We start from the raw sequence: 15,093 nt of genomic DNA, 5'->3' as shown, positions 1-15,093 counted from the left end.
GTACAAAACATTAGGAACACCTTCCTAATGTTGAGTTGCACCCCCTTTTGCCCGGGAAACTGTTGAGTGTGAAAAACCCAGCAGCATTGCAGTTCTTGTCACACACTACCATACCCCGTTCAAAGGCACTTAACTCTTTTTGTCTTGCCCATTCACCCTCAATGGCACACATACACAATCCATGTCTCTTTTAAGGCTTAAAAATCCTTATTTAAAAACCTCTCAATTGAAGTGATATCAATAAGGGATCATAGCGTTCATCTGGTCAGTCTATCATGGAAAGAGCAGGTGTTCCTAATGTTTTGTACACCGAGTTTGTTTTCCCCCCATTTCCAATAGAGCCCACTACTTTCCCTAGATGTTTTTTTGGGAACACCATCATTTGATGGCCTTCACTTTTTCACTTTGTTTCTTGGTACTTGTATTTTATTTAAAACATCTTATTTTCAACATGAGTTCTGACCAATTAAAAGTTGCATAAGAAGCATGTATGTTAAGCCCGGGGGTTTCCTATGATTTGTTTCTTTTGTACATATTGTCCAAAACCATGTATTTGAAAAATACATTTTACAAACTGTAAAGGATGATTTATTATTTTTAACCTTATCTTTGTACCAGTATATTAAAACCTTTATTTTTCTGTCAAGTTGGTAGAAACGTTAGCACACAGTGTATATATATTGAACCCCGTAGAAGAGAATGGAAGCATTCAGAACATTTTAAAATGTTTGTTTGACTTGATTTCATTGTGAAAAAATGTACTTCTTAAAATCGAAGTTGATCTAGGGATTCCTAGATGAAGGTATTACGATTCCCTGAGCAAAGCCATTGTATCTTTGTAAAATAAGAGCTCTCCATTTCTAATAAAAGTTTTAAATATTTCCCTTGTGCAATACTGGTCATTGACGAGAGACAAATCTGTCTCCAGGGATTGTCCTGCAGCCACCTCTGCTAAACTCTTACTTTTTTACATTTTCTGGAGAAATATCTGTAGGTAAACATAGATGAGCAGTACTCATCTTGTTTTACCTGAGATGCATTTACAGTCACTGTTGACCAATCACATCTAATCCTATTGGTCAAAATATCAATTAGTGAAAATGATCAGAGCAGAGTGCCTGGAAGTAGCCCTCAACTGTGGTATATTGGCCATATACCACAAACCCGAGGTGCCTTAATTCTTTTAAACTGGTTACCAACACAAATCGAACAGTAAGGTTGAGTCATTCAAACCTATGGTATATTGTCTGATACACAAATGCTGTGTAAACCAATCAGCATCCAGAACCCAAACTACCCGGGTTTATAATCTTCAACCTCTGGTTATGCATCTCTAGGCCAATGACCTTCAAGTGAGGACAGTTGTCATTATTACCATCTTGGCTGCAGTGACAATCCATTACCAACAGAAAGCAGTGATTTCAAGGTCAAACAGGACATTATACAATGGGTAATTTAGCAGTATGCCAATGTACAATTTAGTTTAATGAATGGTGCAGAAACATTATCATAGGATAAAGGAGACAAACTAATACCCAGGATTGTCATTACCTTATTCAACAATCAGACTTTAATAAAAACAAAAGTAGCTATTTTATTTTTATCTCATGTTCTGGATCGCAACTCAACATGATCTCATACATCATGATCAGGCTTTTCTGGATAAAAGTGTCCAAGCAGTCATCAGCCCCAGCCTAAGAAGTAGAGGAGGTGGACAAGTTTGTGGCTGGTGTTAGCCATCCACTGATTCACATTGAGTTGGGACCAGACTGGATGGGCGACTCCTGGCGTGTAAAGGGCAGAATTTGTCTACCGTGGTCCTATTAAGCCTGCTTTCTGAGCCAGGGCTTCGTTCTGCTGGATGTGGTACTCCTGGAAGCGCATGGAGATGCGTTGGGTCATCTTTAGGTACTTCTGAAGGCAGCTCTCCGAGCAGGTGGACTGAGGTGGAAACAATGACACAATCACACCTCTCCAAATATTGCTGTACCACCGCAAAGGCTTCTACTCTAATGAAGCTAACCTGGTACAATGTGAACAACATTCAGTGACAACATTTTGTTGATAAGCAATGATGTCCTATTTGACCCATTACTTAACATTGTCCCCAAGCTCGATTGCTAGAGAGAACCTTCTGATGGATGAGATTACCTACTACAGAGCCTCGAATGACGGGACAGTATTTGGAAATATGGCCTACTACTCAGTAATAAGTATGAGGTCGTGTTCCCCTGCTCAGATCTTGCATGCATCAACCAATTGTTGTGTGCCAAGTCATCGACTGTGCAGTCTGCTACCTGCACATGTTCGTCCACTCCAAAATAATTCCACAATACTACATACAGTGCAATTTGATGAATGGAAAGAGACATCTGCTACAAAGTTGAATGACATTGCAGCCTGGTCTCATAGACTAGAAGTAACATAGTAAATGTAGATCCAGGACATTCAAATGAGGCACCAGATACAGTATGAAAGCCCTGCCTACTTCCTGGATCATGTTTGAATGGCCTTCAAGATATCGTGATAATTTAAGACATGTAAAACATAATTTTTTTGTGGATTAATTTACTTCTACCCAATGCCTTCTATGATGGTTTACAAAAAGAAGACAATCATGAAAAGCTGATATAATTTAGGATATAATTTTGAATGCCATTCAAAATCAGCTTGGGACATGATCCAGAAAGTTTGGTAACAGCACAAACATCATTCTGTTACCATTCTATTTTATAGTAAATGTGTTTTTGTACAATTTTCTTTGGAAATTGTTTTAAAAAGTAGTCATTGTGCATAGAGTTCTATGGTTTGTTTAACTTTGCAATCATTGGTTTTGTTTGACATACATTCTGCTACCGTGGAATTGCCCTATACATATGGATGTTGCTGAAACATGCGAGCTAGACCTTATGTAAAATACCTATCCAGGCGTATCAGCTAACCAAACCATATTGTTATAGCAATATGGTGTCCGACAGCAACCATTGGTTGATGCATGCAACGTCTGAGCAGGGGAACGCGACTAATGCGGTTAGCTCATACATAAAATACCTATCCAGGCGTTATAAGATCTGACATGCATCAGCAACGTGTGAGAGGAACATCACCTGAGTCTTGAAGACATGCAGGAAATCAACCTACCTCCTCTGACTTGACTTCTCTTGTGGTAAAATCCTTCACACAGTCCATGAAGCAGTTCTCGGTGAGTTTGTTGTAGGTGCCAAGAAATTCTTTAAACTGTGAACACATACATATTAAACCGATAAAAACACACCTTATGGAACAGAGGGGACTGTGAAAAGAGAGACACACACGATAACAATCATTATACACGCACACCACAGGAGGTTGGTGGCACCTTAATTGGGGAGAATGGGCTCGTGTTAATGACTGGAGCGGAATTAGTGGAATGGTATCAAATACATCAAACACATGGTTTTCATGTGTTTAATGCCATCCGCTCTGTTCCAGCCATTATTATGTGCCGTCCTTGTTACAAAACCTAGGAGGCCGGTCGGCCTCACCCCCTTCCATAGACATAAACGTCCCCTTTCAGGACCCTCTCTTTCAAAGATAATTCGTAACAATCCAAATAATTTCACAGATCTTCATTGTAAAGGGTTTAAACACGGTTCCCCAAGCTTGTTCAATGAGCCATAAACAATTAATGACCATGCACCTGTGGAACGGCCGTTAAGATACTAACAGCTTTATTAAGGTCACAGTTATGAAACTTAGGACACTAAAAGAGGCCTTTCTACTGACTCTGAAAAACACCAAAAGAAAAATACCCAGGGTATCTGCTCATCTACGTGAACGTGCCTTAGGCATGCTGCAAGGAGGCATTAAGACTGCAGATGTGGCCAGGGCAATAAATTGAGATGTCCGTACTGTGAAACTCCTAAGACAGCGCTACAGGGAGACAGGACGGACAGCTGATCGTCCTTGCAGTGGCAGACCACGTGTAACAACACCTGCACAGGATCGGTACATCCGAACATCTCACCTGTGGGACAGGTACAGGATGGTAACAACAACTGACCGAGTTACACCAGGAACGCGCAACCCCTCCATCAGTGCTCAGACTGTCCGCAATAGGCTGAGAGAGGCTGGACTGAGGGCTTGTAGGCCTGTTGTAAGGCAGGTCCTCACCAGACGTCACAGGAAACAACGTCGCTATAGTCACAAACCCACTGTCGCTAGACCAGACAGGACTGCTCTTCACTTCACGGATTTGCGTTTATCGTCGAAGGAATGAGCGTTACACCGAGACCTGTACTCTGGAGCAGGATCGATTTGGAGGTGGAGGGTCCGTCATGGTCTGGGGCAGTGTGTCACAGCATCATCGGACTGAGCTGAGCATTGCAGGCAATCTCAACACTGTGCGTTAAAGGGGAGACATCCTCCTCCATCATGTGGTACCCTTCCTGCAGGCTCATCCTGACATGACCCTCCAGCATGACAATGCCACCAGCCATACTGCTCGTTCTGTGCGTGGTTTCCTGCAAGATAGGAATGTCAGTGTTCTGCCATGGCCAGCGAAGAGCCCGGATCTCAATCCCATTGAGCACGTCTGGGACCTGTTGGAACGGAGGGTGAGGGCTAGGGCCCATTCCCCCCAGAAATGTCCAGGAACTTGCAGGTGCATCATAGGTACACTTGGTGGAAGAGTGGGGTAACATCTCACAGCAAGAACGGGCAAATCTGGTGCAGTCCATGAGGAGGAGATGCACGGCAGTACTTAATGCAGCTGGTGGCCACACCAGATACTGACTGTTACTTTTGACCACTTCCGGAGGACGTCCTCCAACCAATCAAAGCTTTTGCAGTATGAACTGACATGTTGTACATCCAATAATAGATGTATGGTCAGAGAATGAACCTTGTGTGTTGAATTGGGATTGTGCCACAGAGCATTATAGGGGTTCTGTGTTGAGAAGTTTGGTGACATTGTTGAATAGAGATTAAGAGTGAAGAGTGACAGTTGAGCATTTTTCGGACATTATTCAATTCGAATTTTTTTAAATTACAGGAGATGGAGGAGGTATATTATAATTTTCTTCTTGGGTTTAGAACTTAATTTTGTGTGTCCAGTTAGCAAGGTAAATGTAAATAAATTGCACTAACTTCAGTAGCTAGCTAGCTACCAGCGCGAGTGTGCAGTTTTCTCCGCCCGAACGGTAGAATGGTCAATGCTGCCGAAAACGTTGTGGACTTTTTGTTGAAGAACCCGTTTCATTATCTGGGGTACATGGATAAGGTGCAAATTAAAAGCGAGGGTCGACCTCTGCCTGAGATCAGTTTCATGACTGATGAAAAGGTGAGGGCACTCAATACCAACTGGTATCAAATGTATAGCTGGTTAACAGGGAGCCTATCATCAAGCCGCCTGTAATTGCACGTTACGATGGTTTACATGCTTTTCTGGGATGTCGAAAACAATTCCGAATGATTTGATAGCTTCCATCACATAATCCATTAAAAGTTAGATTAGAGAGGTTGACGCAGCACATTTTTTCATGCGCGCTCAAATAGGCTGTGCACTTTCCTCCGGTATTTATTTAGCAAAGATGATAACACAATCTAAAAAAAAACAAATGACAAATGTTGCAGCAGCCTAGGCTACACCCAATCTGACATGTTGTATGGGATGAAAACAAGACTATTTTTCCATCTGATCAACTGTAGGCTCCTAATAAGAGCTGCTACATACAGCCTATGCGCCCTGTCCATCTGGTCAAGGTAAACTAATTGGTAACGTTATGTATTTATAGTCCATTTGTGTCAGGAGAAAATGTGAATGTGATCAAATTTGGATTATATTCCAAATTTGGCTGGCTAGGCTGCCTATACGTTTTTAATCCAAAATTATTACCTGGAATGAATCAATCAACATAATAGTGATAGCAGATGTGAGTCATTAAAAAAAATGTACAAGGCCTACAGTTGCATAGGCCTGCATGATGCAAACATGCATAAAGAAAGCTCAGCCCTGTGAGTTCTATTGTCTATGTGTCTGGGTAGAGGAAATCCCCCTCCAAATCTAGTCGAAATATAATTTATATGAACAAATACAAGGTAGCTGCAGTTTGAGAGGGTTTTCATCCCCCCCAAGGGCCAGGAGTTTTTTTTCAGGAGTTAAAGCGATGTGATTTGAATATGAAAAACGGGTCCCTTTATAGCCCATATACAACCTTTTAACAACGGATCACACCTTATAGGGTCCAGAGTTTTCCTAGTTAGGTTACTATATAAGGAAAAACTCCAGGCCCCAGGGGGTAAAATTGCCCCACCTCTCTGGAACCTATGGTGCCACCAGTCTGCTTGCAGTTGTCAGTTATCGTCAGGTATGTGGATGATCAGGGCTTTATTCAGGAACATTTCTGGGGATACTTTGATGTGTCAAGTGGGCAGTATGCACAGTCTGTGTTTGACTTTGTGAATTTTGAGATGTCGGAGTTTAACTTCATAGAGAAACTCGTCATCCAAACCTACAATGGCGCAGCTGTAACGGAATGTATCTGCTATTTGTATTTACAGCCAACTCCCCTCCTGTTCTCTGATTAAGAGGTGATGACTACTCCACTCCACTACCATTGTCAACTTTCTCCTGACATGAACAGAAGCCACAGCGTCTCATGTGCCCTCTCATCCACTGGCACGTTGAATGTTTCCCTTCCAAGCACTGCGAGTACCCCTATCACTTTTCTCTCATTACTGTATGTAGTCAATCACTTACACAATCACATTATTACACATCAACAATTTTACTCCTTGCTTGGACTAACTCATTCTTAGCTCTTGTCTAACTGTGTAGTGTCTTGTTATTGTTTTTTGTCTTCCCAGTAAAATCGTGTCCTGCACTGGTCAAGCCTCTGAACACCTCAACTCATGCCTCATACCCTCATTCAATCACTGCTGTGATCCCTTTCCAACACTGTTTAAGTAGCCCTCTCATCCCCCTTCCCCATAATACTGTACTATAAATGTGTTTATTAAATGCTTTAGGTTAAAATAATTCGTCTTTGATGAATTTGAAAAATACCGTGAGTCTCCCATCCTCCTCAATTTTTCAAGTCACCAGTCTCCACTGGGGTGCGAGTATCCTCAATTTACATACCTGTTTAACCTGGTCCGCTTCTGTCACCTGGATAGACATTGTGGTTCAAATGGACGATATTTCTGTTGGATTAAAGTTACACCCATGAATGTAATCGATTGAATGACAGCCCTAGCCCTATCCATTGTTATGTAGCTATGATGTCCGTTCACTAGTTATAACTAGCTAGGAAAAGGGAGTACTGAATTACCAAGATAGCTACAGAGTATTAGTTGATTAGCTATATATGACACCTGACCATGAATTCATAACTGATCATTCCATAGCTAGCTACTACATAGTTTAAGCCTTGTGTTAGTTAGCTAGCTAGCTAGCTTAGTGGACAGCTAACGTTAAAAGGTCCCTAACAGGCTAACTATATAGCGCAGTTCTGAAGGTCAAGTGAAGCATTTGAAGACATTACATATATTTTGATATCAAGTTGTGTGCACAAAATGCATAATAAATCACATTTTCTTTAACACAGCAAAAAAAAGTAATTCACCCACCCAGATTCCGAAGGACATGTGACGTTGTGAAAAGGGGACTGCAGTGGCTGCGGCACCAACAGTTTTGAGAGGCTTGAAAGGCCAGATATTGGAAATTAAAAACCGTTTTTAAAACAAACAAATAATTCTAGGATAATATTAAATATTGTATACGTTCGTGGGGATATGTATGGAACTCAAAATCGAAAAGTAAATTGTCGAAAATAATAACCGAAATGTCAAATTAAGATGAATTTTGTGTCACTACATAAACACTCCGGTGTAACACGAGGTAATTAAAATATTCTGTACCTCATTATCCTGTTGTTCGCTAGCCCACCTTTTATCTAATATAACTAATGGTCAACCAAATACTTTTAATTATTTAATATTTGATTAATATATGTTCTCTTTTGATTAATGTTTCCTCATCCATGGAGTCCCTATCATGCCCAGCAGATGATGGCGATATTTCTCGCGGAGAGAGGATTGGTCGTTGACCGGAAGTTATTGTTGTCAGCAACAGTTGCTGTGTTTTCATATTTTCCATCGTTAGCTAGCAATGGTGAAGCTATTATGTATCGTTCGATTCTGACCTCGGGTTGCAACGAATTCAGTTTGTTCAAAATTACATAGGTCTAGCTAGCTACTTCCTATTGAGTTTTGTCGCGTTGTGCTTTCAACTGTTTAGATGTGTTAGCCAGCTAACGTTAGTAGCTAGCTACTGTTAGCATAAAGTCGTCATTAAACAAGCGTGAAGCGGGATATTTGAATGTTCGACTTCCTAAGGAAAATGACGACAGTGGTTGTTTATTTATCTATATCAACTCCCACGGTTAATAACACCTATGTTATGTGTAACGCCTGATCGGGTCTGGTGTTGAGCATACTAGCTATCATACTCTACTCTGCTGCAGTGCTCGCTACTAGATAATCAACTGAGCGTCAGAGTCGATTAGATATGGCTCATACTCTTCTGAGCCGATCAAATGAACTTCTGAACTTTGCAAGGAATATAAACCTTGATGAATCCACTTCAAGTTCTGATGCTGGAGACGTCTTGATTCGTGCAACAAAGATTCACTTTCCTGAGCGGAGCTATGACGGGCAGAGGGATTTGGGGTCGTTGTCCACCGTATCTAATAAAACAGACAATGTAAAGATAACAGTGAAGAAGTCCTCTCTTCTTGACGAGCCACCAAAGATCGAAAAGCAAAGACAAGCAAGGAAACAAGAGCACAGGCATGTGCCTCCTGCCCTGCAAGCAAACCTGCCATCAGTTTCACCCTCTGGTAGGCTTAGTAAACCCACACCTGTTATAAGGCCAGTGAAACTGTTATATTGTATTGCAGTTGTATATGCCATTGATTTCAGTCTGACCAACATTTTGCTCTTCCCATGTTGTCTTTTCCAGAGGGAACGAAAGCACGCAAAAAGAGTCCGATAAAAAGAGTCCCGCAAAACGAGTCCCAAGTAAGATCAAATTTATTTATATAGCCCTTCGTACATCAGCTAATATCTCAAAGTGCTGTACAGAAACCCAACCTAAAACCCCAAACAGCAAGCAATGCAGGTGTAGAAGCACGGTGGCTAGGAAAAACTCCCTAGAAAGGCCAAAACCTAGGAAGAAACCTAGAGAGGAACCAGGCTATGTGGGGTGGCCAGTCCTCTTCTGGCTGTGCCGGGTGGAGATTATAACAGAACATGGCCAAGATGTTCAAATGTTCATAAATGACCAGGATGGTCGAATAATAATAAGGCAGAACAGTTGAAACTGGAGCAGCAGCACGGTCAGGTGGACTGGGGACAGCAAGGAGTCATCATGTCAGGTAGTCCTGGGGCATGGTCCTAGGGCTCAGGTCCTCCGAGAGAGAGAAAGAAAGAGAGAATTAGAGAGACCATATGTGGGGTGGCCAGTCCTCTTCTGGCTGTGCCGGGTGGAGATTATAACAGAACATGGCCAAGATGTTCAAATGTTCATAAATGACCAGCATGGTCAAATAATAATAATAAGGCAGAACAGTTGAAACTGGAGCAGCAGCACAGCCAGGTGGACTGGGGACAGCAAGGAGTCATCATGTCAGGTAGTCCTGGGGCATGGTCCTAGGGCTCAGGTCCTCCGAGAGAGAGAAAGAAAGAGAGAATTAGAGAGACCATATGTGGGGTGGCCAGTCCTCTTCTGGCTGTGCCGGGTGGAGATTATAACAGAACATGGCCAAGATGTTCAAATGTTCATAAATGACCAGCATGGTCAAATAATAATAATAAGGCAGAACAGTTGAAACTGGAGCAGCAGCACAGCCAGGTGGACTGGGGACAGCAAGGAGTCATCATGTCAGGTAGTCCTGGGGCACGGTCCTAGGGCTCAGCTCCTCCGAGAGAGAGAAAGAGAGAAGGAGAGAATTAGAGAACGCACACTTAGATTCACACAGGACACTGAATAGGACAGGAGAAGTACTCCAGATATAACAAACTAACCCTAGCCCCCCGACACATAAACTACTGCAGCATAAATACTGGAGGCTGAGACAGGAGGGGTCAGGAGACACTGTGGCCCCATCCGAGGACACCCCCGGACAGGGCCAAACAGGAAGGATATAACCCCACCCACTTTGCCAAAGCACAGCCCCACACCACTAGAGGGATATCTTCAACCACCAACTTACCATCCTGAGACAAGGCTGAGTATAGCACACAAAGATCTCCGCCATGGCACAACCCAAGGGGGGGGCGCCAACCCAGACAGGATGACCACATCAGTGAATCAACCCACTCAGGTGACGCACCCCTTCCAGGGACGGCATGAGAGAGCCCCAGCAAGCCAGTGACTCAGCCCCTGTAATAGTGTTAGAGACAGAGAATCCCAGTGGAAAGAGGGGAACCGGCCAGGCAGAGACAGCTAGGGCGGTTCGTTGCTCCAGAGCCTTTCCGTTCACCTTCCCACTCCTGGGCCAGACTACACTCAATCGTATGACCCACTGAAGAGATGAGTCTTCAGTAAAGACTTAAAGGTTGAGACCGAGTTTGCGTCTCTGACATGGGTAGGCAGACCGTTCCATAAAAATTGAGCTCTATAGGAGAAAGCCCTATAGGAGAAGATGTCTTCTAGCTTGTTCTTTTCTGAGAAGTGTGTGCCTCACAAGTATGTCACCCATTCTAATATAATACATTTTAAACTGGTGTCATTTCCAATTTCAGGTTCCTAGTATAGATGGAAAAGAAACACCGACCTCTGTTCAACCTAAGGGCAGTGAGGACAAAGGTAAGTGTCCTTGGGCTAAACCTGTGATGTACTGGACAGCATGCTGTCATTGATTATCTACTGGCTACTTAATATACAATGAGCTCCAAAAGTATTGGGTCAGTGATTTTGTTGTTTTGGCTCTGTACTCCAGCACTTTGGATTTGAAATGATACAATGACTGTGGTTAAAGTGCAGACTGTGATCTTTAATTTGAGAGTATTTGGAGATACTTTTATTTAAAATAAGAATAGAATATGTTTCTAACCAATTCTACATTAATGTGGATGCTACTATGATTACCAATAACCCGGAATGAATCATGAATAGTGATGAGTGCGAAAGTTAGAGATATTAATATCATAAATGCTAACCTCCCCTGTTATTGTAATAGTGAGAGGTTAGCTTGTCTTGGGGCTATGATATGTGCTTCTAACTTTCACACTCATCATTATTCAGGATTATCTGTAATCATGGTAGCATCCACATTCTATTATGTTATATTCTTGTTTACAATAAAAAATAACTCCAAATACCATTATTTTCTATTGGGCACAAAATAAAAGCAAATGCATCCAACAAGTTTGTAGATTCACAAGCTTGATGTAATAATTGTGTGCTAGGAATATGGGACTGAATGGGACTGGGATGAAAATACCCTCAAATTAAAGCTGACAGTCTGCACCTCATAGTAATTGTATCATTTCAAATTCAAAGTGCTGGACTACAGAGGTAAACACGAACAATATTGTCACTGTCCCAATACTTTGCGAGTTCACCCTATGCCATTTTGTATCCTAACCCCACTCTTGGATTGTCCCTTAGACCATGATCTGCTAATATCCCGATATGCTGCTGGTGGCAAAGGGGCAATCTTGGCAGCTCTAAGACAGAGGTAAGCATTGCACAAAGCTGTGGGATGATTTTCACTTTTTACATGCCAGATGTATTTGTGTTTGTAATGTTTGTCTACATTGCAACACAGTTGTACATCCCAAATCTTTAGGCGTTAGTCATGAGGACTCCATTTGATACTGTTTTCCTCAGGTCCCAGACTGCCCCCTTGAGGCGAGAGGTGAAGGTGCAGTTACTGGAACAGCGGCCACCATCGAGCCAGGAGCCCCAGCCTGTTTCTGGCATCTCAGGGGATACGGGAGCTGCCTCCACTGCAGCCGTGGTCACAGCTGCTGCCACAGCACCACTCATCAAGGTATTGTTGTAGCAGAGCAGTTATGTGTTATTTTTTTCTATGTCCTTCTGAGATTATGATGCCATCTGAGAAAGCTTTTGTAAGTCCAAACCCCCCAAAGTCTACCTAAAATGCTTAGTGGACTGAATGTGGGTGCCTAATGGTTTGTTTCTGTCCTTCTCTCTTTTTCCAGGCTCAGAGTGACATGGAGGCATGTGTTTCCCAGGTGTGGGAGGGGCTACAGAGGCTGCTGGAGTCAGACAGGTACCCGGGCAGGGCTCAGGAGGCCAGAGAGGACAGAGCATCAGAGAGGGTGACCCAGCTGGAGGAGCAGCTCAATACCGTGACCCAGCAGAGACTACAGCACCTGGAGTGTATCCAGAGCCAACAGATGGAGCTGCAGGTACTGTAGGGAAGGAGGAGCACTGAGCACTGAGCCTTCACTTGAGTGCTCCAGGTAGTAATAAGTTGCTGTCATTCTAATCGTTGCATGAAGTTACGTAAGAGTATATTTATGTGGACCCCTAAAGTTGTACACATCTTTATACAGTCCCAGAGTCTGAGTATGTCTGTAGTGTTTCAAGCAGTGTGGTGTTCGGTGTACTTCTTTTTCTATTGCATGTTTCATCACCGCTATACTCAACTCTTTTTACTTTTAGTCATTCAATAATAGTTCTGACCACTTCATCCATGCCCTCTCATCCTCTCAGAACCGTCTCCTGGGCTCTGCTCTGAGTGTAGTGACTGGCCACGCCCCTGTGCCCTCACCCTCCATGCTGAACACTGACCCGGCTGCCTCTGTACATCCAGACCCTCGGCTTCTTCAGGACCTTCCCGGTCACGTTCATATTACCCACCTTGATGCTGCAGACTCTTCCCCTGCTGTTCCAGCCACAGGTAGGGTGCTTCGTTTCCTGAGTCAGTTGCCTCATTGAAACAAATGATGAGAATGGCATTGAGATCTGTCATCAGAAAGTATTCACACCCCTTTACTTTTTTCCCCACATTTTGTTGTGTTGTAGCCTGAATTGAAAATGTATTAAATGTAGATTATTTTTTTGTCACTGCCCTACACACAATACCCCATTATATAAAAGTGGATGTATGTTTTTTGAAATTGTAACAAATTAATGGCAAATTAAAAGTTTTAAATGTCTTGAGTTCAATAAATGTTCTACCCCTTTTTTATGGCAAGCCTAAATACATTTAGGAGTAAACATTTTCTTCATACGTTGCATGGACTCACTCTGTGTGCAATAATAGTGTGACTAATTATCTGTTTGGTCTCTCAGTTGAGCAGTGAATTTAATTTTCTTTTGCAAAAATGGAAGCATGTCATAACCAAAACAGTGTTAAGCAAATCAAAATAAATCACTGACAGTGTCATCACCAAAGCATCCCCACACCATCACACCACCTCCTCCATGCCTCACGGTGGGAACCACACATGCTTTTACCTACTCTGCATCTCACAAAGATCCGGCAGTTGGAAACAAAAACCTCAAATTTGTACTCATCAGTCCAAAGGACAGATTTCCACCGGTCTAATGTCCATTGCTTGTGTTTCTTGGCCCAAGCATGTTTCTTTTTCTTTTGATGTCCCTTAGTAGTGATTTCTTTGCACCAATTTGACCACGAAGGCCTGATTCACGCAGTTTTCTCTGAACAGTTGATGTTGAGATGTGTGTTACTCAAGCATTTATTTGGGCTGCAACTTCCTAGGCTGGTAACTCTAATGAGCTTATCCTCTGCAGCAGAGGTAACTCTGGGTCTTTCCTGTGGTGGTCCTCATGAGAGACAGTTTCATCATCGCGCTTGATGGTTTTTGTGACTGCACTTGAAGAAACTTTCAAAGTTCTTGAAATTTTTGCTTTGACTGGCCTTCGTGTCTTAAAGTAATGATGGACTTGTGTTTCTCTTTGCTTATTTGAGCTTGCTATAATATGGACTTGGTCTTTTACCAAATAGGGCTATCTTCTGTATACCTTCCTTACCTTATCACAACAGAACCGATTGGCTCAAATGTACTTTTAAGAAGGCAAACCTGTTAATTGAAATGCATTCCAGGTGACTACCTCATGAAGCTGGTTGAGAGAATGCCATGAGTGTGCAAAACTGTCATCAAGGCAAAGGGTGGCTACTTTGAAGAATCTAACATATATTTTGATCTGTTTAACACTTTTTTTGTGGTTAGTACATGATTCCATATATGCTATTTCATAGTTTTGATGTCTTCACTATTATTCTACAATGTAGTAACTAGTAAAAATAAAGAAAAACCCTTGAATGAGGTAGGTGTGTCCAAACTTTTGACTGGTACTGTATGTCATCTGCTTTGTATCTCCTCTTCTTCTGAAGCATCTCCAGACCCATCTAGCCAGCAGAGGGGAGGAGAGGGTAAGAGCCCTCTGGAGACCCCAGCTCCTCGCAGGGTCATCCCAAAGCCTACGCGCTGGAACACCACCAACGTCCGGAACACACAGAGCGCTACACAGCAGCACAGCTACAGGACACAGAAAACACCTCGCACAGCACAGCAAGGTTAGTCATCAGTGTCTCTGCACCTGTTAAGTCATGGGCTGTCTGGAATGGCATCCAATTCCCCATATAGTGCACTTCTTTTGAGCTGAGCCTTATGGGTCCAGGTCAAAAGTAGTGCGCTATATAGGGAATATGATGCCATTTTGGATGTACCCATGGGTTTCTATGGATTTCTTGTCAGATGCAAGTCCTTTATATTTCCACCTCTTGGTGGCAGTAGCGTCACTCCAACCTTCTGGCTCTTTAGGAAGAACAGGCTTCTTTCTGCAGGAGATTTGAAAAAGGCAGTGTATTCCAAAACTCTGAAAACAGGGTTTGATCATAGGCTTTAATGTCACTGTGTTTTTTCCTGTCTTTGTTGATTTCTGTGATGGCTATTTATCTTTGTCACCCCTTGATGAGATGGAATTAGGGCTCACCCCATTTGCCGATTGTTTGTATGATATTTCGGCTGATGGTCGACCAAAGTTTCTTTAGTCGAGCAGCAGCACATTTTATAACTTTTAAAATCATGGTGTACAAGACAACTGTCTGA

At 42.6% G+C, this 15,093-nt stretch overlaps 2 protein-coding genes across 2 annotated transcripts in view; one reads left to right on the top strand and one right to left on the bottom strand.

Moving 5' to 3' along the window:
* Positions 1-1,451: 1,451 nt before the first annotated feature.
* On the bottom strand, positions 1,452-7,703 carry timm9 (translocase of inner mitochondrial membrane 9 homolog). Its single transcript, XM_029687727.2, has 4 exons — positions 7,609-7,703; positions 7,121-7,182; positions 3,142-3,237; positions 1,452-1,941 (listed from the first exon to the last, which is right to left on the bottom strand). Exons 2-4 carry the CDS (start codon positions 7,157-7,159, stop codon positions 1,810-1,812), a joined length of 267 nt encoding a protein of 88 aa, XP_029543587.1. The 5' UTR covers positions 7,160-7,182; positions 7,609-7,703; the 3' UTR covers positions 1,452-1,809.
* Positions 7,704-7,894: 191 nt separating this feature from the next.
* The window catches only part of kiaa0586 (KIAA0586 ortholog), a 129,402-nt gene continuing 122,203 nt past the window's right edge, over positions 7,895-15,093 (top strand). Inside the window, 8 exon segments of the mRNA XM_029687723.2 lie at positions 7,895-8,879; positions 9,002-9,060; positions 10,786-10,849; positions 11,654-11,723; positions 11,876-12,038; positions 12,211-12,420; positions 12,728-12,914; positions 14,376-14,558. Coding sequence (XP_029543583.2) covers positions 8,549-8,879; positions 9,002-9,060; positions 10,786-10,849; positions 11,654-11,723; positions 11,876-12,038; positions 12,211-12,420; positions 12,728-12,914; positions 14,376-14,558 — 1,267 coding nt within the window. The 5' untranslated portion in view covers positions 7,895-8,548.

Source organism: Oncorhynchus nerka, linkage group LG18 (genome assembly GCF_034236695.1).
Source record: "Oncorhynchus nerka isolate Pitt River linkage group LG18, Oner_Uvic_2.0, whole genome shotgun sequence".
Classification (NCBI taxonomy): domain Eukaryota; kingdom Metazoa; phylum Chordata; class Actinopteri; order Salmoniformes; family Salmonidae; genus Oncorhynchus; species Oncorhynchus nerka.
Note: the sequence above shows the minus strand (reverse complement) of the source record. Positions and strands in the feature narration are given on the sequence as shown.